Source organism: Lutjanus erythropterus, chromosome 15 (genome assembly GCF_056507025.1).
Source record: "Lutjanus erythropterus isolate fLutEry1 chromosome 15, fLutEry1.hap2, whole genome shotgun sequence".
NCBI lineage: Eukaryota > Metazoa > Chordata > Actinopteri > Lutjaniformes > Lutjanidae > Lutjanus > Lutjanus erythropterus.
The window spans coordinates 31,259,788-31,287,132 of NC_139331.1; the positions used below are offsets into that span (position 1 = coordinate 31,259,788).

Below are 27,345 nucleotides of genomic sequence, written 5' to 3' on the forward strand. Positions count from 1 at the left end.
TACTGTTTATCTTTTTTAAAAAAGAGTTTTCTTACACATCTTGAAATCAAGAAGCCCTTGCAACCCCCTGTGAAGCTCTGACAGCCCATACTGTGGGTTGGGACCTTGATATTGGGAACCAGTGCCCTGTTATATTGATAAATTAAGTGCAGGTACCTTTTTCCAGGCTGCAGCTACAGCCTTGTGCAAGCCGTAGGGTCGGAGGACTTGCAAACCCTCACAGGTGTTGTAAATCTGCCTACAGACAAAGATAAAGGCTCCGCATAATGTGTGGGACACGTCGGATTCACTTAGTGATGACAGCTCCTTCTCCAGCAGCCTGAGGGTGAACTGAACGATGACATGAGCAGCAAAGGTTCTGCAGAGGAGAAGGAAAACAGAGGAAGCAGAGAGAACTATGCTGACAAGAGATAAATAACAGACGGATTTTCAAGTGTGTAATATGAGAAGTAATGGAAAGTACACAGAAGGTGACTGGAGACGATCCTGATCTAAATCTGTGACTTCCATGTCTATGTTGAGGGAGTTGTGGCAGGCTTTAAAGGGTAACTTCTGTATTTTTGAACCTGGATCATATTTTCCCGTGTTTTTGTGTCTAAGTGACTAAAGGGCACAACAACTGGTCTGCAAAACAGGCTGTAACATAATCCCTAAGGGCAACTGCACACCGTCAAGATACATGCAAAAACAGTCATCATCACAAAGGAGTCCTCCTCCTTCTTCACACTCTGCAGGTGCTTTCCCTTGCCTTAGCCGCACTGTTTCTAACACGTGAGAACAAATCTGACGCAGAAAATCTCCTGTTGTGTGAAAGTTACATGTGTGAAAAGGTAAATTCGGGTGATGTCCCGAACTGATTCTCAGCGTTCATATGAGGAAAAAGGCTTTAGACACACACAAAAAAAGGGAAAATAAGGCCCAGGTGGAAAAACACTTCCTTTCTGTGTTTTAACTTTGTTTTCTAAATGTCAAACACGCTCTAGTGCATCTCTTTGTAGCAATAAGTTGTACTTGTATTGGCTCATTTGTACAACATATTTCAAAGAGGAGGTACAAGCAAGAATTAATGGACAGATGAGAGCACATTTCTCAAAATAAATACTTGGACTCGACGGTGGTGTCAACCTTAGTGAATGCATTATTGCTGAGTTACAACAACAGACTGCAGTTAAAGGTTGCACAGACCAGTCAGGGTCAGCCAATCAGAACAGAATAAAAAACTAACTCGAGGCCTCTGAGTGACCCTGAGTATCTTTAATAAAACATACTTTTTTGGAGTTTCAGTAGATAAAAAATATAATCACAGTGACTGACAAACCAGCAACATCCTCGGGTCTAATCTGCTCTCTGTGCAGAGCCACGAGGATTTGTTATGCAAACTTAACTTTGTATTGAAGTCAGAAAAAAAAAGTAATTTATTCATCACCATGAAAGATACAAAATGACACTGTGTGTTTAATCATAATTCAATCACGCTGTCTCACCTCTCACTGTGGGCTACAACCAGATTCTTCTCATATAAAAAGAGAGCTAATCCTCTGTCGGTGTTTGCGATGCGAGCCAGAACATCAGCGATGAGAGTCAGTGCGGCTGCAGGAGATTTTAATTCAGCCTGCAAACCGTAGAGAATAAACAGAAAAAAATTACCCAGCTGATTCAGAAACAAGCAGAATCCCAGCAGGGCTGAATAGATATTCAATACTGAAATAACATCATTAACTTTGACAATAATGGAACTAAGAAAAAGCTATTGTAGTTTCATCATTTCAAACTGTTTTTGAAAGGCTGACCTTTGACAAAAACTGCCCTGCTGTGACAAATTAACAGTCTCTCTTTTGTGTCCTAACAAACACTTCAGGATTCAGATGTGGTGCAAAAATCAAGATTAAAAACTTGTTTTGGGGTAAAGGTTGAGATGAGGATAAATCTGTGGCTTTAAATAATAATAATGGCATTTAAATTAGACTTTTACATAAAAATGAATGTCTGTTACATTCAAAAATGTCCCAAACAAGTTCTCACTGTGCCAATTAAGCTTAGCACTGACACATAGCCTAAATCGCTCTGTATTTTGCAATATACCGGAGTTGTGAAATCTGGTGTCTGTAATTTAGAAAATTAACTCACACCAGGGGTTATGGTGAGTTGTTATGGTTATGGTAAGTTGCACAATCTGGCTTTATATGCATTTCTCTTTTATTCTGATGATGTTTCAGCCCTAGAGCCTGCTTGAAGATCAGCAAGCACTGATTGTCAATCATATGGAGCCAGAGTGTGCAACATTTTTTTTCTACTTTCATATTTGGTGGCTTTGGCAATAATTCAGCACTGGTGCACTGGTAGTGATATGTTTTACTCAACAGCTAAAGGGGGAAGCAGCCATAGTGAGTGTAGTGTGTTGACAGTGTTTGTGTAATTAGGGGAAGAAACCAGAAGTAAAACTTTATTTGTCTTCCCCAAAATTTTAATTTCAGGAGGTTGTATAAGTACCTGAAAAAGAATTTAGATCAATAGAAGGTTCTATACTGATATTCCCACTCATGAATTTCTTCGGTTAATAATGATAGAAAGGGTCTACTGCAACATGACAGTCTAGTTTTGTCATTAAAATATATGAATGGACTTTTTGTTACTCTTAACATAGGGGGTCTCTTTGTTATTCTTCTGGTGAATTGGGAAAAATGAATAGTATTCAAAAATTTGTATAAGGCAAGATTATATAGTTTACCTACTTATTGACACAAGAAATCATAGGTGTAGATTTCAGTGGGGATGGAGGGGACAGGTTCTCCTTAATATTTATGCCATGTAAAAAGATAAAGAAATGAAAGTAGCAGAGGACTTTTATTTTGACAAACTGCTTGCCTGAGTGCATTACAGAATTGCATTCCATTATATTTTGAAATGTCACCTGGCACCTGAATTTTGTGTTCTCCTTTACATAAATAAAGACCTTCTCACGAAAAAATGGTGTATAAAAATCACCAGAATGCAGGCAATAAAGTGTTTCATGCTCAAAATGTCCTAGTATAGGACCCCTGCTTAATATGTGCACACTCCAGTGTTGAAACAAAAACTACAACCTTTGCTAGAAACTCTCAATTTCAAACTTTCACTATGCAACCATTCACGTTTGTGGTATGTATCTGCAAACTATGGTCCATTCTACTCACAACTGTATTAAAACAAATGTGTGTGTGTGCATGTGAAAGCATGTCTGACCTGTTTTCCGTTGAGCAGAGCTATAACAGGAGCCAGCAGTGTCTCTATGACAGGGGTCTGGTAGAGACAATCTGCAGCACACTCTGTCCTCTCACACAGCGTCCACAGCACCTCCATCGCCAGACCGCTGGGAGACAGGGAGTCTGAGCACACAAACGATAAATTATAATGTTATTCCAAATGAATTAGTATGTGTTTTGTGTTCAGACTGATGAAGCATGTATGTCATTTTATAATATTCATATCCTTTAAAACTGACACCGAACACACTGTCCTGTTTGTACCCCATTAAATGATAACTTGAGGATCAAATTTTGTCAAGATGCTCCTACTGAAGCTGCTGGATGCTTCTGGGGTTTCCTTCCTGGATCTGCATATTTCCATTTTCATAAAGTAAGTGTTGTAGATTGGACACATTTACACATCGTGCGTTTAAACCTGAATCGATTAATTTTTGCTTTTATGCACACCAGTATCGATCTCATCACCCAGGACAAAGGGTCATACAGGCATCTATGAGGACTGTAAAGGTGATCTTGAAACCAATCTTCAACAAGATGCAATTACAGAGAATACTTCACACTCCAATGCAGGAAAGTAACTGCACATTTACTCAAGAACTGTACTTAAGAATGATTTTGAAGGTCTTTGCTCAAGCATTTTAATTTTGCTCTAGTTTATACTTCTGCTCCATTGGGGAACTATTACTTTTAAGATCTTACATCTTACATTGATCTTACATGACACCTAATACATTGTTTTAGGTCAAATTACACAAAAATATATATCTCCAAGTATGTTCTATGATTATTATTTTGTTTAACATGGTTTTCTCACATAAAAAGTAACACATTATTGTCACACTATTGAGACACTGCGGCCAGCCCACCACCACTGCTTGCATTAGAGTGACCTGTGAAAGAGTAGTCCACATTAAGATGACTAACGATAGCATAAGAGAAAACCTCGTAGACATTCAGCCATATACAGTATGTTTGAGCCTAAGTCAGACCCAGACTCAGACTTAGATGAGGAGGCTAAAGATTTTTTCCTACTTTTGATTTTTCTTATATTTATTGTTACTTAGAATTATTAAAAATAGTGGTGAAAGTTTACTGTATCAGTGACCTGATGTCATTTTAGACAATAAAGCATATTATCAAGCTGTGTGCATTACATATCTTTGTCACAAGGGTTTGATTTGAGGGGTCACTGCAGTACTGGTCGCTCTCTAGAGGTGTCTGTTGTGCACACGTGTCAGAATGGTAAGTGTAGGTAGCATCTATTGTTTCCTTATGTTTTTTTGTTAGCATGTAACTGGCAATAACAGACACAGCTATTGCTATTCCTCTGCACTGGAGGTTTTAAAGTTTCTTTACCCGCACAAAGCATATTAGACAGCGACTGGCTTTTGAATTTGTTATGCATCAAATCTAGCTTGTTCACGGTACATTTGAATCACAGAAACCACCTTCAGTAGAGGAATGTGAAAACACCTCTCTAGTAACAAACTTTGCACAGTCACAAGTCAGTAGTGTACAAAACATTAAACCGACAAGAAATTAATAATTTAAGTTACTCTTTGAACAAAATAAGAAAGATGTATTAGAAAATTGGGAATGTCTTTCTTTTTGGTGACATAATTGTATCTTTATTTGAATAATGCCAAAATCTTCAGGACAATACAAACTCCTTCACACACACATTAACTCTGCATCTACCCCTGACATCACATTCTGCAGCATCATCAGAATATATGTACTCTCACGAGTGGTCGACTGATCTTCATCAGGCAGTGGGTAAAATATTAATATAAATCTCTGACTGGCTCCACATGACTCCCTGCAGCAGCCAAACGAGATGAGTCTCTGACAAAGTCAAGGCAGGGGACACTATTGATCACTGGCAGGGAAGCTGCTGCGGTGTAATTCATGAGAATGAATGGTGCAATAAAGCAAGGTCTTCCAGGAGACAACCGGAGTACTGCATGACTCAGTACAAGGTTAAGAGATAAAAGATATGGTCTGAGCAATGCTGTCATGCCTCATAGGGAGGGTCACTATGTTCCCTCTGTCCCCGATTCCAGAAACCAGGGAGGGAGCCGAAACTCATTGAGGCAGTTTATATCCACGTGTGAGTGTGCAGGGGCCTCACCTGTGTGTGAGGTGTCACTGTGCGGAGGTTTGGGGTGTTGGTACATGATGTTTATCAGGATGACAACCAGGTCTGTCAGGCTGACTGGATCTGAAACACACACACGATAAATTAATAAATCAGTCTCGGTGTCTAGACAGGGACAGTGAAAAATAGTAACTACAGCTGAGAGGAAAATTGGACTGAGTCTAGGTGTGAAGGTTTGAAGACCTGTAAGATGAGGATCATCCTGGTTCACAGTTTGCACCAAAAATTATATCTGAGATGAGTTTTAGCATCTGTTGTGTTTTAAAATTGCCTGAAACCAGGATAGATGCATCAAATCATGTTTGTACTTCAACAAATCACACATACAGTGTTTGGAGTTTCTAACATTTCATCACGTCTAAAAGGGACTTCATTTACATAAAATATTCCATAATATAAACTTCCCTTTCATATTACAGCTGAAACAATTAGTCAGTTAACCAATTTGTCAGTTAATGTAAAATTATTTGACAACAATTAATTTATCAAGGGAAATTATCCTACATCTGTCGGTTCTCAAATAGAACTGCAATGATTAATCGACTAAGTAGAACAACAGGAAACTAATTTTTCATGCAAAAATGTCTCAAATATGTAAATTTTCCTCTTTTCCCTGTTTAACATTACATTAAACTGAATGTATTTGGGTTTGGACTAACTAATACATTTAAAGACTTTACATTTGACTTTGAGAAACAGGGATGGACCACACAATTTATCATTTGCTCTGGTAAATAATTGTCAGATTTCTCAAAAATGACAATAATTTTTAGTTGCAGCTCTATTCTCAAATGCAAAGATGTCTAAGTTTCATATCATTGTCAATTGAATACGTTTGGGTTTTCAACTATTTGTTGGACAAAACTATTTGAGGTAATTTCTTTAGGATTGAGGAAACTGTTAGGAGCATCTTTATTTTGATAATCAGCCATTCTCAACCAGTCAGGACTCAACTGGACACATCTAAATTTACTCAAGAATTCACATAAATAAAAATGTCAAATTAAAATGCATGACTTTATTGACCAGTTACATATGTTTGAATAACACCACGTCAATCATCGGGTAGACAACGAATCAGAAAAGTGAAAATACAATGGTAACTGTTAAGCTCCACATCATATAATGTAAATATTAAATACTGTTACAATTTCTTCTAGCTGGCTGTGTATGTGTTTATGACTCAGTGACAGGAAAGTGCCAAAATATCACTAAAATCAATTGTCACTGTGGAAATAAGGCCTGAGATGTAAGAATAAGTTAATCAAATAAAATAGTGAAAAACTGGCTTTGGTTTGGGTTGGTTTTTCTGAACTTATGAGATTTTTTTCATGTAAAAAAAGACACTTCAGCATGTTTTTTTTCTAAATTTATGAGATATGTTGAAAAAAAACCAAAAAAATAAACAACGGAAACTTGTTTGGGAGCTGACGCATATTATGACACATATGGGTGAGAAGCTGATCTTGGTACCAACCTCAGGGAGTGGAGAGAGTAATCGATCGACAGGCCTCCACCCAGAGACTGAGCATTATGATCAGCATAAACCACTGTAATGTCAATGATTTGCCTGCAGACTTACTTGAAGGAAGAGTGACTAACGGTTAATAAAAAACAGCGTTTAGAGCTGTGACAGCAGACAATGAGTCTGTTTTAATGGTTTAGCTACGTATTAATGACGTTACATAACTTTATTAGTAATTAAGGCAGGGTGGAGGGATACCTGAGAGGAGTGGTACCATGTGTAAGCTGATCAGACACATTCCTTCATGAGATTATCTGCTGTAAAGATTATTTTGTTTTAAAGTCACTCGGGGAGATATGACTGTCTGCACAGGGCAATAAACTACAATCAGTTTTCCCTTTAACTCAAAGTCATATAAACCATCACCAAATTCCTTAGAGTGCTGCAGCTGCCAGTGAAAAACAACATTCAGGTCATTACAGGGTTTAGACATTAAAGGAAGAGTCTGACATTCTGAGAATTATGTGTAATCGCTTTCTGGCACTGAGTTAGATGAGGAGTTCAGTAACACTCTCATGTCAGCAGCGAAATATATTTTAGCCACCTAAAAAAAATCAGTTTTAAGTGTACGCTACAGTTAGAATATTATCACTGCTCTAACTTGCAAAATATCACTCTCAACAAACAAACCATTCTGCTTTGGCAAAATCTGTAATGTTACCTGAAATATTGTCATTGTCATTGTGTGACTCCTTGTGACCGAAGCTACACAATAACAAACAAACTAACTGATCGAGGCAGCGGTGGATCAGTAACTCCTGTATTATGTGAGGTAAAATTACTGTTCTTGCAAAAGGAGTTTGGTTGAGTGAGAGCAAGTGATATTTGGCTTGTATAACAGCAGTTTCCCGTCAGAAAAGGCTGGTGGTGAAAATATTTTAAATACAGTGCACATTTAAACAGATACTGATTTTTTCAGCTGGCTAAAATACTTGTTGTTTCTGACCCTGTCCACAGCAGTGTATTGCTTAAATACCTCAAACAACCACACTTCAAAGAATCTGAACTATCCCTTTAAATCTGTACAACAAGTTACATGTAAAACATTCAAACAACTCAGCGTTTTAAAGGACGTTATGTGCTGAATTATTTCTTTGCCAGGACAAGTTGCCAAGCAATCAGTGGAAATGGAGGGAAGTTACTGCTCCTCGCCAAGAAATAGTCCAGCACATAATCCCTGTAAAACAGCAAACTGTCATTTTTACGATTCAGCTTTTGTACAGATTAAACAGCTTTCCCAATTTTTCTCAAGTTTTTGCAACGTTACTGCAGAATGTAGCTTTGTATTTAATGAGCAAACATGAGAGTTGCATCCGTTTTCTCATCATCAACCTCGCCAGAAGGCAAGTAAGCATATTTCCCAAAAAGTTGAACTATTCCTTTGAATTCGTCAATCTTAATGCTGCTTTTAGTAAAACAACTGTGTAAGAAATTAAATAGTACACCTCATCTGCTGCTGAAAGAGGTTTAAGACAGTTTACAAAACAGTCGAGCATTGTACCTTTTCGCTTCCTCACTTTGATGGGAAAGAGCTTTCTCCCATTGGTGTAGATGAGGACTTTCCCAAGGACACACAGCGAGTGGGCAAAGAAGGTATATTCAAGCTCTTTTCCTGTATAAACACTCCTCTGGCCTGAACCTGTGACAGAGAAAATAAAAATTCTAAACTTGATTTGTCTAGACTTTTGCTGTGATCACATTTCCAGTTTACACGAGACGGCAAAACTGAAAGTGGATCTTTGGGACTAATGCTGATGCTGATATTAGGGAATAAAAATATTCCAATATTGATATCTTGGTCAAAATGCTGCTTATACAACTAAAAATATAAAAATAAAAACAATCAACAATCAAACATATACACTGATACTCATTATAGACTGATATAGCTGTGACAGGCCAATATGTGCCAACAAATATATCAGTCTGGCTCTACATAAAACCATGACAAACTCCCTTGTTGTGACACTGTGGTGGAAGGACAGTTTAAAGACATTTCATATCTAAAGCTTCTGTAATAGAACGAGATTGACAAACTGGAGAAAAAGGTCTGTGGCAACCTTGCAGCGCCTCTGGGGTGCAGAAAATCGAAAAGAAGCGCAGCTTGTGAAAACTCTTCTTTTGTGAAGAGTGTATCAGTGACGGGGGAGTCGGCGTATCTCCACTCATCCGAGACAAGGTCAAAATGTTCGGTCTCGACGAGCCGGCCAGCTGGCTTACAGGAGATAACACACTGACACCGACGCTCCTTTACGCTCCGTCTCCCACTGTATTCACTCTCATTTATTGAATTTTCACAATTAAATGTGCAACAGGATGAGCAGCAGAAATCCACTGAACTTGTAATATTAATTCTGCAAATTTAGATTAAATACTGCAAACAAGCGATCTCTGGGAGACAGTAGAGGGATTAACTGGAAATGCAGTCTAAATTTTGTGAAACAAGCAAAAACTGGCACCACATGACTCTGGGGATCAGTAGTCATAGCAATAGTCTTGTGCTTTTTGTTGCAAGATTGTAAATTTAATAATGGCAAGGTAATTATCTTGGATATTTCAGAGTTGTTGTACCTTAAACTCAATTTAAGGCACATATCTTAGGTTCTTCTTTTCTTATGATTTATCACTTCCATTCCTCAAAGGACTGAAGTGAGGCAGTTATTTTTCCTCAAGCAGGGCAGTTCATTCTTGACCTTGGGCAAAGTAGTGTGACAAAATATTCTCAACTCAGAGGCCCACTTCCTGGATTTTTTCCAATATATTTAATTACATATCAGGCTCTTCTTCATCAAATGTACTCAATGTACAGAACAAAACCATAAATCTTCTTTGTTTGCACTGCACATGTTGAACGAGTGAAAGTATAAATTCATATTTTATTTTCGTGTCCAGTCATTCTCAATCCCTCCCCCCACATTGGATTATTCAGACACAGTAACTACTTACTACTACTACAGTAACTACTACTACTAACTCTAAGGAATTTATCAATCATGTGATACTTTTCTCCTTCATTCCTGTTTTAAAAAGAAACTCAGAAAATGTAAAAACGTTATCAAAAAGATATTAAATTGAAGTTCAGTTCTTTAAACTTATGAAATCAAAATCAGGAGCATGAACTTTTTCAAACAATATTTGTGTTATTATTAGTGTGACACACTGTACCTTACATTTCATTAGAATAATTTTTGGTTATAGTGACTTTCAGATGTATTTTTTTTTTCTTAAACTTGTACACACACCTCTGTCTTCTTTGCTTTAGCTTCAGCTTAGTCGTTATTGAAGTCACGTCTTTCACCGAGTGTTCATTTTTCATCCTTCTATCATTCCTTTTTCCCCATTACTCTCAAAAGTCTGTTTAATGTTTTTTTTCGCTCTCATTTCTTCTTTCAACTGTTTTTCTCTGCATGTTTTAATGACAACAGGAACAGCATGTGCACATTAAGGAAACTGAATAAATGATGACTTCAAAGTCTAGGTGCAAATACATTTAACACCCACAGGCTTCAAATGAAGCATTACTTTCTCATTAGGCTTTCGCAGTGGTTCAGACAGAGTGCACTATTTTTTTGGTTTGTGTTGCAGGATACATTAAATCAGTGTTACTGCGAATGTGCTGATGTTTACCACACAGGGTGAAGACTGGTATTCAGATATGCCTGAGAGAGTACATAAACCTGATGAGGAAATCATGACTTTATGGACTGTTTTGCTTACCAGTGTTCTGCTGCTCCACTGACCCGCGATTAGGCGTCTCATTTGTGAAACGTTCACAGGATTCACTGTAGTGCATACACTGCTGAAGGGCTGCTACGATCTGAAAGAATGAAAAGATTGAAATAATTAATGTTACTGTAGCTGCAGCAGACACCTGATTGGCTGAATGAATTAACAGCTACTAATCTCTTGTGACAACAGGCTAAAAACAACAGGCTTACTGAGGAATTCATCAGAATGTCAATGCGGCCTCCTCTTATCGAACCTCTTAATCAAGAGTTTCAAGACTAGAACCATTCGTTTTAATCTAAATCCGAGCACCCTGTGGAATTCTAATGCTCTGCAATGCAAGAGCAGTTTAGGCTTACACTGTTTTGGAAGAGTTATTGACATTTACTTTAGAGAAAGTTTTACAGTTGAGTCCACACTAATCCTCTCTGAAGTCAGAGTGAGAGTGGGGAGGGAGGTTAGGATTAAACAATCAATTCTTAAATGTCAAAGCGACACTGAACTCTTGTGCCTCTTTGTCTCAAAGACTCCAACGCTGACCTGAAACCGTCTGGCTATGTGAATTACACGTATCCCACAAATACATGGGCTCAAATAAGAATTTCAACAAAGGCATCAGTTAAAGGTCCAGTGTGTAAGGTTAACGAGGATTTACTGGCAGAATATGGTAGAAAGGAGGAGACTTCGCACTTTAGAGTCATTTCTAGTCTATTTACTCCGATGAGACAAGTGAGCAGGAGCACATATTCTTTTGCCAGATAGTCAGTGCAGTAAATATTGAACCAATTTTTCTCAAACCACATTTGTTTAGAACAATCTGACACAAAAAATGCATTTTCAGACAGATAAATCAGGAGAAAATGAACTTTGTTCAAGATTTGACAACATATTCTACACAGATATGCTCTAAAACAATATTTAGCATGTTAAGCTAACAGATAAATACCAGAGGAAAAATGAGGCGCAAACATTAAAAGGACAATTCACCTCAAAATCCTCTTACCTGTAACGCTATTTATCCATCGAGATTGTTTTGGAGATATCAGCCATAGAGATGCCCGCCAGCTCTTGAATATAATGGAACTAGATGGTATTCAAGTTCAAAAAGACAAAACAAACAACTGAAAAACTCAACAGCAATGTCTCCTTGCAGAAATCATGACCTGGTTGCTGAAGATAATCCAGAGACTTTGTAATGGGCAGTTTCATGTAGGAACTATTTTCTGTCTACCACTGAATCTACAGAAACTACTTTTTTTCTACTAGAAAGAAAATATTTCCTGCATGAAACTGCGGTCTTATCTTGAGCAGCGTTGGGCAGTAATATATTACTCAGTAATATATTGCTATAATATTGTTACTTTTCCTGTAATGAATAGTGTGAGAGATTACAACTTCAAAAACAGTAATTATATTACTGAGTTATGTTGCATCCAAGATAGGCTATTTTAAGGTGACATGTATGTGCAGCAGGTCAGGACAGGTCACGTCTGCTGCTAGCCAAAAAGTTAGTACTACACTTTGCACTACAGCCAACGTCTCAACAGATAACAACAAAAGTTCTCTGGTTGTTAACAGTTCACTGGATCAGCTGTACAACTTTGGAGCGCAACAAGGCCGCCAACAAGGTAGAAAAGTAATATAGTAAGTAATAAGTAATATAAAAGTAATATAGTATAATATTTTTAAAGGAGTAATAAGTAAAAAGTAACTTATTACACTTCCCGACTGACTTGCCCAACACTGATCTTGAGTAACCGGGTCATGATTTCTGGAAAGAGACACTGGTGTTAAATTTTTCAAATGTATTTTTTTCAGCGCTTTCAGCACCACAAGTGTCATTCAGTCCCATTATACTGGTGCAAGAGCACACAACATCACCAACACAACATCTCCAAAACTCTGCAACTCACCTCAAAACAATCATGGATAAATCACATGGATAAACAGCACTGCAGGCCAGAGGAAAAATATTTATTTTTGATTTTGGGGTGAACTGTATCTGCTTTCAACGATCCACGTGACATCATCACTTCCAACACTTTCGACCACGCCCACTTAGAAGACAGTAAGTGTCTATCATTTTATATCACTGGCAGAGCTTTCAGTGCGAGTTTACTGCTAGATGCCAAATCTTTCGGAGAATACTTACCCATCCCAGCACCTGTTTTTATCCTGAATACACACTGTACATCTAGGTACAGCAAAGGCAGGAACAAGAAGAGCAAACTCAGCTTCTTTCTGAGGTTTGAGAGGATGAAACCAGAAAATGCAGAAAGGAAAAACATTTCGAGCTGGAAATAGGTCATCATCTGACTCACAGAGTAACTGAATTTGTACATTTGCAGTTCTACCGGCCTGCGAGCATAACTGGGTTTGTTCCAGATTCCTACTTTTCCCTGGGTCATAGCGAGTTCTGTCTTTCTTGGATGCACTCAGCAGTGCGATCAATGGTTTCTGGTCAGATAAATGAGATTCTCTGCCTGAACGCTTTCATGGAGAGACTTTTCATGCCTGTTTGGTTGGTTGTTTCTTTATGGTTCCAGACTTCTCAGATGCACAAAGGAGCTAGTGAGAGATATTGATTACAGAGTGAATCACTCACCAGAGACTTGTATTTTCTCTCCAGGAGTCTGAGAACCACCGTCCTACTGTAGTATCCGTGCTGAGAGAGGGAGAGAGAGACAGATCAGGAGAGAAAAGAGACAGAATATATAATAAATATGTATATGAAACAGAAGTTGTACAAGAGAGGAGGAGATGAAGACAGTATCAAGCAACACAGAAATGCACCCTGCACAAACCAGAAACATGTTCATTTGCATTACACACCATCCACTTTTTAAACCAGGTAGCTTTAACATCTAATAGAGCCAGGAGGTGAATGGGCTCCAGAGGTTTCTCTGTCCCTGGTGAGGCTGAGACGTGTTCATGATGGAAGGACAGCAGGGAGAAGGTGCTCTCTATCACTTCCTCCATGTATCTAAAGCAGGGTAAAAAGAAGACCAAAACAAGTGAAAGTAACCCATCATTACAGACATAATACAGAAAAGCAGAGTACATTTGGACTGAAACAAAGCTTGTGGGAAACTGTTTCGGCACACTACATTTCTAAGCAAATTTGCGGAACAAGGATCGCTTGGTATGTGCAACAAATTCCATGTTGTTCTAAACTGCAGTACACTGGTATTAGCTGATTTTATTAGGAATCAAATTTCGTAATTAAAAAAAAAAAAAAAAAAAAAAAAAAAAAGTGAGTGGAGATCGACCCGGCAGCTCTGACTATATATTGGGGTAAAAACTCACTTCTCGGGGTGGCGGATCCAAAAGGTTGTCACCTCCTTTTGAAAGTCGTTCATCAGTCGAATCTGCGTCAGGACAGAGAGAAAGCTATAATGTGTTTGTATGGTCATACGCTTTTAATTAATCTTCTAATTCTCGCCCGTGGCAATTGGTAGCCGTCATAAAACATCTGTGTTGTGTGCATTACTCTGACCAACATGCATGGGAATGAATTACAATCTAATATTTGAATATATTTCTTGCCTTTTCCTGATGGTCTGAATAAAGTTGCAAAATTGGCTCTAGTTGCTTTTTAGAAATAAAGTTGTTAAAAACATCTAAAAAGTAATTAAATCTACTTAGAAAACCACCAAGTTGGCAATACTGAGCCCAATTCTGAGCCCAGTAAAGAATGTCTTACAGTTCTGTAATACTACATGGTACAAGTGTTTGTTCACTGTTCTGAAGTCAAAATTGTTCCACCAAATTAAAGTCTGCCCAAAGATTGGTTCTGGTATTGGTACCAGTATCATAATATTTTATACGATACACAGCCCTCTGCCACAGGAGAAAAGAAGGTTCCAGTAAAAACACTTTATCTCTTGCTTTGTCGGACCTCAGGGGAAAGATAAAACCAATCACAAATCCCAAAAGTTCATGTGTTCTCCTGTGCCGACCTCAATCATATGCTTCCTCTCTACATTGACACTCAGTCTTCAAAACTTTGAGATCCAACGATTTAAACACCGTGAGATAAAAGATGCTCTACCTGTTTGAGAAGTCGACTGATCTCAGGTCTGTTGATGTCGATTGCAGCTGAGCCACTTGGAAAGCTCAGCTTGTGGGACAGAAAACTTGACTCCACGCTTTTAGCTGCTCATCAGAGGGAAAAATAAACTCACTGTAAACATGCAAGATAATTCATGTACATAAAGCAGCTTATACACAATACATTGAGTACACATTCTTAATTTAACAACCTAAAATAATTAAAAAATAAAATTCTAATTGTAAATGTGCAGACAGTCCCAAATGAAAACTGTCCACATCGAAGCAGAGATACATATCTGATCACCTTTGTAAATAAAAGCAGCACTAGTGTCTACATGGCTAAAAACTATGATCAGTAGGAAATATATGATTTCTTTATTTAGGACTGTAAATAAAGGAGCTTATCCTTTAAAATTCCATTTGTTATTAATAAAAAATAATTTTCCTTTGTTTAGTTCAAACATGAAGGTCCTACACATGCCATCAGTCCATTCAGAATGTCCTACCCAAACTAGTGTAGATCTCTCTTGTCACATTCAGTGGGGAAGAGGAGAAGCTTTTCGCAAAGAACTGCAGAACATGATCCTGGTGGAATTGAGGAGGAGAGACATAAGTTATCAGCATGAAAACACACACACAATTGTTTGGTGCATTTGGTGCAGGTATGCAATTAGTGAGACAATAAACCAGCTTTGTAGTCAGGGTTAATAATGATGATGATGATGATGATGATGATAACATCCAAGGAGTGTTCAACCATAGAGTGTTTTTTATTATTTTATTTTTAAAGGCCTGGACAGGTTAATTACATAGTAACCCAGTAAAAAAGAAAGAAAACAATGAAAGGAGAGATAATTACCATTTTCTGTGGTCATTTTTGGTTCCTATCATGACTGTGTGATACAGGGGAAAAATTATATTGTGATTATTTTCACACAATTGTAGTTGGAATGGTAATTTTTGGATTTCATTTTCACTGAAAGCAATATAAAAATGATGATGGGGTCTCTACCAAACAAGCATATTACTTTACATCTTTATAATATGATTTGCAGGTCAGGGCATCTCTATAGCAACTGTGTGGTGACATGTTACCTTTGGACAGTGCACTTGTCCATATTACAGTTTTGATAATATTTAGATCAATTATGCAGCCCTAGATCTTATCCTGTTAATCATCGCACGACCTCTTTAGATTCATCACTTAACCCTCTGTGGGGGTCCCAACCCCCAGGTTGGAAAATACTAATCTATGGCTCAGTGCTAAACATGACTCTCATATAGCGTACTGAACAAAAGGTGCTCCATCTTAATGTCTGTGTGTAGGTGAAGCTTTTTCTACCTCTTTGGGTCTGCTGGAGTCGAGTTTTTCAGCCAGAATTTGTAGCTGCTCTGGTCTGATGAACGCATAACTCTGGAGGGAAAAATGGAGATGATATAAAGAATATTATAATCCATCATAAACCAAAATAAAAAGAGCTCTCACTATCTGATGGCACCCTGCCAGATGTTTTCAGGTCACTGGGAACCACCCAGCGACCTACATTCATTCTACCATGGAAAAGGACAGCAATTCTGACTAATGACATCAAGAGAATGGAACTAAAATACAATCTTGACACTTTGTATAAGTCATCAATTATCATCTAAAGGCAATAAATTAATAACATGTCACCATTTATTATTGGCAGAGTGAATCTACTGTATCTCTGACCTGGTTGAAGGAGGAGTCACTGTCAGAGCAGTTGTCAGCGTATTGACTGTTGGACTGGCTGTGCTGCTTCTCACGGTGCATCTCCTCCTTCCTCATCTGGTCCTCCTCAAATTTATTGATTAGAGACTCCACCACCATGATCATGGTGTTCTTTAAGGTCTGCATCATCTGCTGGTACCTGTTATACAAACAAGCACATTCGTGTAACCTTATTAATATCACCTAAACCCTTTACATAACAGTGTTCTTATCTGTTCTGTAACTGTTTGAGGTCTATGATTGAGCAGAAATCAAACTTAGTTTTTTTTTTTGTTGTTACAAAGACCATCGTTCTAAATCATCGTTCTCCACATTAACTGCCTGTAATTTCAACTTGGGGTCAACACAGTTTTCCCAATTTGGAAAACTAACCAAGAAACATCTTGTAAATACCTACAAGATTTTCTTTTCCCAAAATAAACAACTGTCACCGGACAGCCACAGCTAGAGTTCTATCAGTGTCTCCAGACAATATTAGCTAGCTAATTTACTAATTATCACAGAATATTAAGCAGCAGTGTATGAAAGAAAAAGAAAACTTTGAGTTGTTCTAATATAATTTTATACTTTTAGAATTATGACTTGAATGTGGTTCTGTTTAAGTCTGGGTATCGTTTAAAAAATTACGCTATCAGTACCTGGAACTGGGTTATTTTGGTAAACATTCTTAAATCAAATAATGATACCCAATCCTAGCTCTGTTACATTTTTCTCAATAAGAAAGTGGGATTCTTCACCTTTCTGACATGTCTGAAAAGCAAGGAAGCAGGAATAAAATAGGATCACACTTATCACAGAAAAATCCCTGTGCTAACATATAAATAAAACACCAAATCTAAGTGGACACTTAACTTAAACAAAATTTAGTCATCATCTGTAAAATTACTCCACAGGGGAGATTTCAGGAACATCTGAACAAAAGTGAACAAAATCATTTGGGGTTAAATATCTCATTTGTCCTCGTAATGCCTCAGGATCTCCCCGGAGGAGCTGAAAAGTGCTGCTGGGGAGAGAGATGTCTGGAATACCCTGCTAAGCCTGCTGCCACCCCGGCCCGACCCCGGATAAGCAGAGGAAAATGGATGGATGAATGAACAAAGAAAACTCAGAGATCTGCTTGAGCTGCACTCACTCGGCTGAGTCTCTGGTCCTGCGGGTGACAGCGGGGACCAGGGTGTCGTGACCTGAGCCTATGGCATGTTGTCCATCACCTCTGGTCAAAGTCTTGGTCTCTTCTTCCACCACAGTCCCCAGTGAACTCTCCACATACTGACGGAGGTACTTGACAAACTCATAACTGTAATCAGAGCATCAAAAGAATAATCACCTATTGTTAAATATATCTGTTGTACATCAAAACGGCAAGACAGGACAGTCAATAAAAAGACCATAAAAAATGGAAACGTTGTAATGTCTTTGCTTAAACATCCAAGCCAGCATATAATCATAAAGTTTTGCCTGAATAGCGTATTGTATAGGCTGGCAGGCAGCCTAATGTTTCATATGGTGCAAAGGCTGATATTAACCTTTTCTCAAGTACAACCTGCTACTAAAAAAGCTAGCATAAGTACATGGCATGGACAAATTGAAGGCAGTTATTATTTCACAGGTGAGCCGATCAAGACAAAATTAATCTGTGATGCCTGTACTGTTATTACTCTTACTACTGACTTAATTTTCATTTTAAAAATGCATAGACTGCCACAATATTTAAAACTGTGGCACACAAAACTAACATTCTCCAACAAGCGCAGACAGACAGTGGTGTGTGTCCTTGTTTGGAATTGTTTGGTCAGACATTTTCAAACAATCCGTGTTTGATGAAAGCTGCCCTAAAAGCCCATGGTGCCACTACTGTCTTACAGACTTACTTGTGGAAGTTCTTGTCAGTCTCCTCCAGGTGAAGGAGGATCTCTTCAGCACATTCGGTCGATGGTGCGCCAGAGATCCTGTCGTTGATGCTTCTCAGAAGCTGCTTGAGCAGAGACTGCAACTCCACCTCGTCTTCAGCTGACAACTGAGACATCTTTAGAACTCGTCCTTAAGACAGGATAGAATATATTTTTTTAATTCATATTGCAATTGTTTTGACAGATTGTGACCGTGATATTGATTCAAAATGAGTGGGAATGATCTTTTCTGCATCACAGTTTTCATTTTCACTGAGGAAAACAATTTAAATCATAACTTAAACCAACGTGTTTTATTACATCTGGAGAACAAAACCAGGGCCAGGGCATCTCTGCAGCATTAAAGTACTTCATTATCATGCCATTTTGTCACACATTTTTCCTTTGTCAAAACATTACAGCTTCTGTGATTGGGATATTGCACTTGGTCATATTGCAGATTGCTAATATTTCAATTAATTGTGCCACCCAGGGATTGACAGATAACTAAAGTTCAGGAAGGATGGTGTGTATTTGGGTTTATTTTCTTTACAACCACAAACTTATTAGAGTTAATGTACAAGAAATAAAAAAAATATACAATATATGCAGCAACTTGTACATTAAAAATGTGTTTTCCGTACAAATAGGTAGAAAACAAAACATCAATCTCAGGTTAAGGTAAAAAGTGAGCTGAGATGTATAACCAAAATTAAAGTCCAGCAAGTACACACAAAAAGAGAATTTACACGCCCAAATCTATCAGGATGCTTTATTAACATTTGTTTTGGCTCTGTTTTGATCAGTATCAGTCAGTCATGTGTCAATCAGTTCATCACCACCGGGTGTGATAACCCCCAGATTAAACGTGTTTGAAAATAAGGTTCTCATGAAAAACGGTCTACACAGTTGTTTCCTATCAAGTATATGAATAAAACTCTAACAATAACAATTAATGGGCTTCTGCTCTACACACAAACGGACAACTGGATATTTACGCTTAAATTCGGAGCTAAAAACACGTTAATTGTTCATCTCTGGTTAGCGTCTCGCTGCTAAATGCATCACTGTAGCACAGCTAGCTAAAGGCTAAACTGGCTAATTTTAACTGAAAGCGCAGCTGAAAGAAAACTAAAACCTCCTCCCTGCTACACGAACCAACGGCCCGGACAGAAACACATCCTCTGCAGTTACATTTAAAAATCAGTCACCTTGTTTCTGCTTTTCATCCAGATAGCATTTTGGGAACACTTGCCAGCTGCTACGTCTCTATGGAAACGTCTACTAAGTGAAGTACGGTGCATTGTGGGATGTCCAACGAAACTTTGCGCTGCCTTCCTCGAGCGTCGGAAATATGTGTTCGACGTCAGATGTACATGATGCGTAAAGGGTAAAATATCAATATGGCACTCGCGTGCAATACGATTTCAGCATTATCAATATCTCTGTGTGCAATGGTAGAAATTCAACTGGTGTTTCTTGCTATTGTTTTGCCTTGTTATTGTTTTCCCTATGTTGATCTTATTGTTTTATTTCCCCTTGTTTCTATCCTACCTGTTTATTTATTTTCTGTTATCTTATCTTATCTTATATTATCTTAGTCTAATCTAACTCTAGTTTTTATTTCTATTCCAGTTAAATAAAATGTTTTATCACTCGTGGTTTTAGTTTGTAGTGTGATTAACTATAACAGCCTTGCTGTGAGTAACACAGTGCTCTTGAACGCACCACCAGTGAAGCACACTGTCACGTGACTCAATGTTTTGCTGCTTCTACCGGTTGTTGCTGCTGTACTGTTCAGGAGGAGACTTGTCTGCCTGCTGAAACGTCTGTCAAACCTGATAGCTTTATCACAGATTTACTATGTAGGAACAGCGACATATTTTCTTCACACTAGTTGACGTTTCGTTTTGAAATCACAGCGTTAAATCCACTAAATAGTAAGCCTTAGCTTGCGAGCTAGCATCAGCATCAACTATGGCGGCAGTTGACAGCTTTCAGTTATTGTACAGAGAAATTTCTCGGTCCTGCAGTGTCTATTTTGAAACTCTGGCCCTGGTTGGTGCTCTGTACACGGCCAGCAGGGCTGTAATCCTGCTCAGAGACTGCTGCACGCTGGTCAGGGTGCATTTTATCCCGAGAATGATCCCGAGCAGGAGGCTGAACCAGAGATTTGGTGACTGGGCTGTCATTTATGGTAAGGACACAGCAAGTATTCAGGTCAAGTCCGGTTTTATCTAGACAGATGCTACTAGCACCCACGGGTGTCTGTGGCTAGCAACGCTGTTTGCACCAGGGGTGTGCCAAAGTGGCTAATTACACTTGCTTGGCAGAGACAAACCTCTTTTCCTAAACTTAACCAAGTATTATTGTTGTCCAAACCAGTGATTATCAAATAGGGGTCTGGGGGCCCCAAGGGGTCCTTGGCACTCTGCCAGTGAAAAGTAGAGTGAAAATACAGCATGCATCAAACTATTCTAAGACACCCGGTATATTTTCTATCTTGTAAGGAGTCCTTGGCTGAGAAAGAAAATGAGAACTCTAAATAGCCACATGGTAGAGAAAAACTGTGATGTTTCCTGAGCCTAATAGTGTTTTGCCTAAACCCAGACAAACAACCTGCGACTGAAAATAATAATAATAAAAAAATAAAATAAAATAAAAAGGTGGAGCCAGGAGATGTTTGGTATTTGCCCCTGATAAACGATGATTAATGGAGCGATATGTATTAGTTTCAGTTTAAACATTTAAAAATGTTGTAAAATAAAATAAAATAAATAAATAAAATTTGACATTATGTCACCTCAGTAATGTATTCCCAGTTGTCAAACTGCGTCAGTCTTGGAGGCTGTGTTTTATCCCAGTCTGACTGTTTCCATAGGGAAGCTGCTGACTGTACTAGTTAAGAGCAGCTACAGCTAACAGCAGTCAGTGGTTACTCTGATGATATGTTGTCCCCTATTTGTATGCCAGTTCTTATATTTTGCATCTTTAAGAAATTGTTGTTTAATTTCTGGGCAATAGACTAATCGTTTTAGTAATAAAGTAACTTTATCTAATGTTTTGTGGTCATGGTGATGTAACTGTGCAGTAGCTCTCAGTCAGATTTCCTCCTTGTTTCTTCCTTACATGACTTTCATTGATAAATATTTTCCTCTCTCCTGTCAGGTGCATCAGAGCCTGTGGCCAAAGCCTATGCAGAAGAGCTGGCCAGACACGGTATCAGCATCATCTTCATCACTCAGAACCACACCTCTGTTAGAGACACCGCTGCATCCCTCGCCCAGAGCTACGGAGTGGAAACTGTCATCGTCCTGGCTGACTTCTCTTTGGACCAGGCTGCCAGCAAACCCATCAAAGACGCCTTTAGGGGTAAAGATATCGGCTTCCTGGTGAACTGTGTGGATGAGTCTTTGGCGTCCCCTCAGAGCCTGATTGAAATGCCTGAGCAGCACCTGTTGGATTTGGTGAATAAAAACGTTGCAGTCGCTACTCTCATGACCCGGTTGGTGCTTCCGGGGATGGTGGAGCGTAGCAGAGGAGCTGTGGTCAATATATCATCTGGTGCTTGCTGCAGACCTCTGCCTGGAAGAGTGACGCTCACTGCCTCTACCGTAAGATAAAACTCTGAGGATATCTTCCTCCTGTGCATGGACACACACCAAGATGTGTTCCCTCTATAGATCTTTTTCACAGTAGAATTGCATGAAAAGCCCATTTGTTAATAAATATTGGTAATAAGGTTGAAACATATTTTTCTGTTATGACAATAATCATCTTTCCCTTTCTTCCACTGATACTTCAGGGCTACCTGGATCATTTCTCAAGAGCTCTTCATCTTGAGTACAGTGGCAGAGGGATCTTTGTCCAAAGTCTGATTCCTTTCCAGGTGAATATCCTGATATGACTGTTAACAAATAGGGCTGGGTACTGAACCTAAATATTAGTTCCACATTTATAGTGAAATGCTCCGTCAGATTCATAATTTTTTTTACTTACTGGCTGTGAGGTTAGATAGTTCCTGATTTTAGTGTTTTGTTCATATGAAGTTCTTGTACGACTGCTTGTATTTAGATATTTGGCATTTGAGAACTTTGGCTTCTTCTGATGAATATAACTTTTTTTTTGGAAGACATGTTAAAGGGATAGTTCAGTTTTTTTGAAGTAGGGTTGTATGAGGTTTTTATCCATAGTCAGTGTATTACCTACAGTAAATGGTGGGCCCCTGTTTGGAGAAGCAGCAGGAGTACTGGTGTAGGAAGCTAAGCAATGCACTGATGTCTGAAGTAAAGAGTACTTTAGCTCTTAATAAAATAAATACCTATTTAAGTGCATGCAATCTTAAGAAAAATTTCACTGCCACATTGCCTTACAATTAGACAGCCTTTTCTGACCTGAAGCCACCATTATATAAACCAAATGTCGCTCTCCCCAAACCCCCAAACCAAACAAACTCCATTAGCAAAATCAGTAATTTTACCTTGCAGAACACGGGAGTTGCTGCTGTACCGCTGCCTCAGTTGGTTAGTTTGGTTAAGAGGAGCTCTCAACTACCAATGTCAGAAAATGCTCAGTGTTTCTCAGGTTCTGTTTCCATACATGTTTTCTTTTTCTTTTTTTGTGAAACGCATAATATCAAATGTCCTCTACTATTATTATTATTATTATTGGATGACAGGTGAAATCACTTTATTCCCTGAGTATAAATAACCTCATGTGTGCCAGTGCTTGATATGCTGTGTGTGTGTGTGTGTGTGTGTGTGTGTGTGTGTGTGTGTAAACAGATAAGTGAGCTATCATCATCAAGACAGGGCTGGTTTTCACCAAAGCCAGAGGTTTACGCTCGCCACGCCATCTCCACCCTGGGCGTCTCTAATAGAACCACCGGCTACTGGCCTCACACACTGCAGGTCGGCACAATATGAGTCCTGATGTCAGGTTGTAACTGGTTTACTGTCACTGACAAGAGGGTTAAGTTTTCTGTGATCAAGAGTGACACATTTCCAGCTAAATCTAAAACATGAAATACATTTCTCTGTATGATCTGATCTGTTTCTCTCTGCTGCTCCTTGTCTTCACAGTATGGACTGATGAGATGCATTCCGGAGTGGATTTGGGTTCTCGGTTCCCGCGTGTTCATCAGTTCAAGCTAAGAGTTCACTTCTCCTCCATTCACCGTTCAAGACTTAAATCAGTTACTGGATGTTCTGCTACTGGGATCATGGGTTTAATTTCTTCTGTAAGTCACTCTTAGAAATAAGGGTTCCAGAAAGGTTCCTCTTGAAGGGCTGAGGTTCTACCCAGAACCATTTGCTTCTGTAGAACTTTTTTTTTTTTTTTTTGATGAAAGGGTCCATCAAGGGTTCTTTGTAGGATGGAAGGTCCTATTAAGAACACTTTTCATCCAAAAACACCCTTTTGAAAGAAAGGTCTTCAAGGTTTGTTGAAATCCTTGAAAAACTTTTTTGTAAAGGGTTTGTTGTACCAAAATAAAAAAAACCCTTGGGTGGGTTTGAGATGAAAACCTTGGAATGTTTAAGGGTTCTCAGTGGAACCTCCTTGGGTGGGTTCTTGGTAAAAACCTTTGTAATATAAAGGGTTCTTAATAGAACCAAAAGGTTTCCAAGTGGATCCTTTATAAAAGGTCAACCCTTCAAAATGAACCTTTTTGTAACATTTTATAAAAGGTTCCAGCGGGAAATAAAAAGGGTTCTCCATCGTTACAAGATAAAGAACCTTTTATGGTTCTAGTTAGCACCTTTACGTCTAAGATTGTGGTTTAAATGCGTCAGATTCTCTGTTGAGGCTCAGTTGAAGTTGGTAGTTGAGGGTTTTTCTTCTCTTGGTTTGGTATTAATTTAATTAATTTAAATGGAGGCTGCAGTGGGATTCAACTTATATAATAATTAATATAAATATATTACTTCTGTGTTTCTGGACTGTGGTCTGACAAATCTGTGACATCCTAAATTAACTATAGAAACCAGACAGTCTGATGACAGATGTCTTAATGTCTGACTTTAAACTGGGTCTGACTCTGAGTCAGGATTGTAAACTTGTTGATCATTGCAGGATAATAATCTGACATCAGTTTGGTTTGGTGCCTCTGTACTGTTTCAACCTTTTGAACTATTGGATGAGAAATGATTTCCAATCGGTGGGCCTGGTTCATTAATTATAAAACTGAATGTACAATTTATTTATTTTTCTATGTTGTTTAAAGAGTTGCACACTGAAATAGTTTTGTGTTCTGTAAAACAGATTACAGTAAAGAGTGCAGGTGAGATTGGTGTTCTGAAATAAGTGAATTCCATTTGCTGTATGTAGTTTTTTGTGTGTGGTTTTTGTCGTGAGCTGCCTTGTAAAACATTAAAAGCAGGCTACATAAAAAAAGAAAGATAATACATATATAAAAAATACTCGTCAAACAGTTGGTTCAACTAAGAACAGCCATACTGAAGGAAAATGTGGTGGCCAATCAGACCTTCATTGTTATAGACGTAAGATTGATCTCTTCTGTTACACAAACACAATCATAAGAGATGAGAAGAAATAAGAAATTCAGTAAATAAAGACATCAGTATGAATTTAGGCAATAAATTCTGACATTCAGTGACAGTAAGTTTTGACCTCCAAGACCTTTTCCCTGTGTAAATGCTCTGATGCTCACTGTGTTTTTTGTGTGCTGAAATTTGACGTTCCAGTTCTGTCTGGTTGTACCTGCTTTTTGCCAGCACTGGCTGTCGACACCTATATGGCACACATTCAAAAAGTGTCAGGGAAGCTGCTCTGATTGCTGCCAGTTACTTCACACTGGAATAAGTCGAACTACAGCAAAGCTACCCTAGGGAAAAAAAAAATCTAGTCTGGTTTACTAGAGCTACTGCCGCAGAAAAAAAATACAAGCAGGCTAAGAAAAAGGCTTTACCACATTCTCACATTCAGTGTTAGGACTGGAGGTTTGTTGTTGTGGTTACAGTGGTGTCCTTCCAGATAAGAAGCCAATGGAACGATGAAAGACACGCAGAGTGTGAGAGAAACAATAAGAGTATAGAGAATATAGTGGAGTAAGTCAGTCAGTCTTATTAGTTAAATATACAAAAAATGGCCAAAAAGTAATTTAACTACTCAAATCACTATGCAAATATTAATGTAGTTAAAATACAAGCAACCGACTACAAAATGTTACCGTCAAAAAACAAATCCAGCATCATTCAAAGTTAGATACAGAATAATTCTTCTAAATTTATTTCACTTTAGTGAGCAAAACACTAAATTAAGTGTAACTGACGCTTCCTAAGTTCCGCCCCTTTTAGAACCTCAGTCAACTTTCTCCTTTCCTGTTTCCTGTACTGATGAGTACAGGAAATAAAGTGTGAGCTAGTTATCTAGCATTTTGCAAGATTTGCCAGCTTATGATGTTAGCGTACATGTCTCTTTTACAGATCCCAACAACATTTTTTAACCATCATCAAAATTTTGTTTTCTTTTCGACATAGATGAACCAAGCTGGTAGCATATTTAAGTTCGGGAAGCAGGGAAGGAGGAAGTTGGTTGAGGTTTTGACAGATACCAAGCTTGCTCAACTGGGCGGGACTTAGAAAAGGTGAATTCAAGTGTAATATTGCAATAATATTTTTAATTTTTAATCTCAAACATTGTGACCAAAACACATCTGAATGAAAATATGCCTGTAGTTTAGTCCTCTTGTTTTGACCAAATACAGAATTCAGAAAGAAAAAAAAACAAGATGTGCCATCAGGGTGTTATACAGTCTTAAAAACCAGGTTTCCAGCAGATGAGTGTGTGGTGGTGAATGGGTGAACGATAGCTTTAGGTTGGATGTGGTGTGATTGCTCAGGGTACAAAGTTTAAGTATCTCCAGGACTGACTTTGAAATGCGTTGAAGAGTGAGACTGTGATGTTTCATTGAGAATCTATATTTTAGCTACAGTCTGTGTTCTAATATTGCTCTAAAATGAGTATTTATATTAAAAATGTGAACAGATTCAGATATATTGTGTTGAGTGAATGCTTAAACATGCAGCGCAGTATATAAAAATGTTAACTTAAATATTGTATGTGTCATCACAGCACAAAATCAGACCAATAAAACTCTTCATCCATTCCCATACTGTCCTGTCTTTTGTTCCGTGTATCATAAACTCCAAAGTGTGTGTTTGAAGATCAGTCATAGTGATAGTTTCCAGCATGTGCGGTATGCATACAAAATGTTGACTGATCTATATGCTGAAGGCCACAAACTCTCTGTTTTTCTCTTACAAAAACGTCACGTCGGTGTAATCATTCACGGCCACGAACAGACACAACGCCGGCTGCCAGAGTTTAACCTGTGACCCCCCTCACATGAACCAGGTCAAAGACTGTTTGTAAACCCGATGGACGCACGTGAGGTTCAGTCTGACGGAAATGGACACAACCTGGGCTGGTCTGGAAGGATTAAAACAAACTCATCACCCTCTGTGAATATACTATAGGTCTAAATATCCACACATTGTGTCAAACAACAAAGTCAAGTCAGCAGGTAAAGTTATAGTTGAAATGTTGTAAGGTATTTTGTTTTATTTCATATAATTAACTTGGGATGTAACATCAATAATACCACCAGTCCACAATGCAGTATGTATTATCATATTTAAAAAAAAACAAAGAAAAATGCATCTGGACTACCAGCAAGAAAGCTAAGCTAGCCTCTTAAAAAATGGACACCTAAAAATATCAGTGTCGGTTTCAGTTTAAACGTATGCTGACAGCCTTTTCCAATGGGAAAACATTGTTATATAAGCCAACTAAGGCTTCCTCCAAGCCAACCAAACTCCACAGAGTCATTTTACCTCACAGAGCATAGAAGTTGCTGGTCTACTGCTGCCTCAATCAGTTAGTTTGTTAGTGTTATTGTGTGAGTTTGGTGCTTTCAAGGGTAACACTGCCTAACTAACCGATTTAGGCAGCTGTAGATATTCTCAGAGGTAAAA

The 27,345-nt window shown here is 38.4% G+C and overlaps 2 protein-coding genes across 2 annotated transcripts in view; one reads left to right on the forward strand and one right to left on the reverse strand.

Moving 5' to 3' along the window:
• tbc1d32 (TBC1 domain family, member 32) overlaps positions 1 to 19,638 on the reverse strand; it is a 133,904-nt gene extending 114,266 nt beyond the window's left edge. The window contains exons 1-16 of the mRNA XM_084737960.1: positions 19,561 to 19,638; positions 18,332 to 18,500; positions 17,593 to 17,757; positions 16,422 to 16,599; positions 16,041 to 16,121; positions 15,214 to 15,397; positions 14,706 to 14,809; positions 13,961 to 14,022; positions 13,487 to 13,637; positions 13,260 to 13,319; positions 10,646 to 10,745; positions 8,430 to 8,567; positions 5,377 to 5,466; positions 3,223 to 3,365; positions 1,485 to 1,612; positions 157 to 358 (exon numbers count right to left, since the gene is read on the reverse strand). Coding sequence (XP_084594086.1) covers positions 157 to 358; positions 1,485 to 1,612; positions 3,223 to 3,365; positions 5,377 to 5,466; positions 8,430 to 8,567; positions 10,646 to 10,745; positions 13,260 to 13,319; positions 13,487 to 13,637; positions 13,961 to 14,022; positions 14,706 to 14,809; positions 15,214 to 15,397; positions 16,041 to 16,121; positions 16,422 to 16,599; positions 17,593 to 17,757; positions 18,332 to 18,486 — 1,941 coding nt within the window. The 5' untranslated portion in view covers positions 18,487 to 18,500; positions 19,561 to 19,638. The remainder of the gene's footprint in view (positions 1 to 156; positions 359 to 1,484; positions 1,613 to 3,222; positions 3,366 to 5,376; positions 5,467 to 8,429; positions 8,568 to 10,645; positions 10,746 to 13,259; positions 13,320 to 13,486; positions 13,638 to 13,960; positions 14,023 to 14,705; positions 14,810 to 15,213; positions 15,398 to 16,040; positions 16,122 to 16,421; positions 16,600 to 17,592; positions 17,758 to 18,331; positions 18,501 to 19,560) is intronic.
• A 447-nt stretch (positions 19,639 to 20,085) lies between these two features.
• Positions 20,086 to 23,842, forward strand: hsdl1 (hydroxysteroid dehydrogenase like 1). The gene is made up of 5 exons (XM_084738145.1): positions 20,086 to 20,546; positions 21,518 to 21,963; positions 22,155 to 22,238; positions 23,134 to 23,259; positions 23,431 to 23,842. The coding sequence occupies exons 1-5, from the start codon at positions 20,327 to 20,329 to the stop codon at positions 23,500 to 23,502; spliced, it is 948 nt and encodes a 315-aa protein (XP_084594271.1). The 5' UTR covers positions 20,086 to 20,326; the 3' UTR covers positions 23,503 to 23,842.
• Positions 23,843 to 27,345: the final 3,503 nt, after the last annotated feature.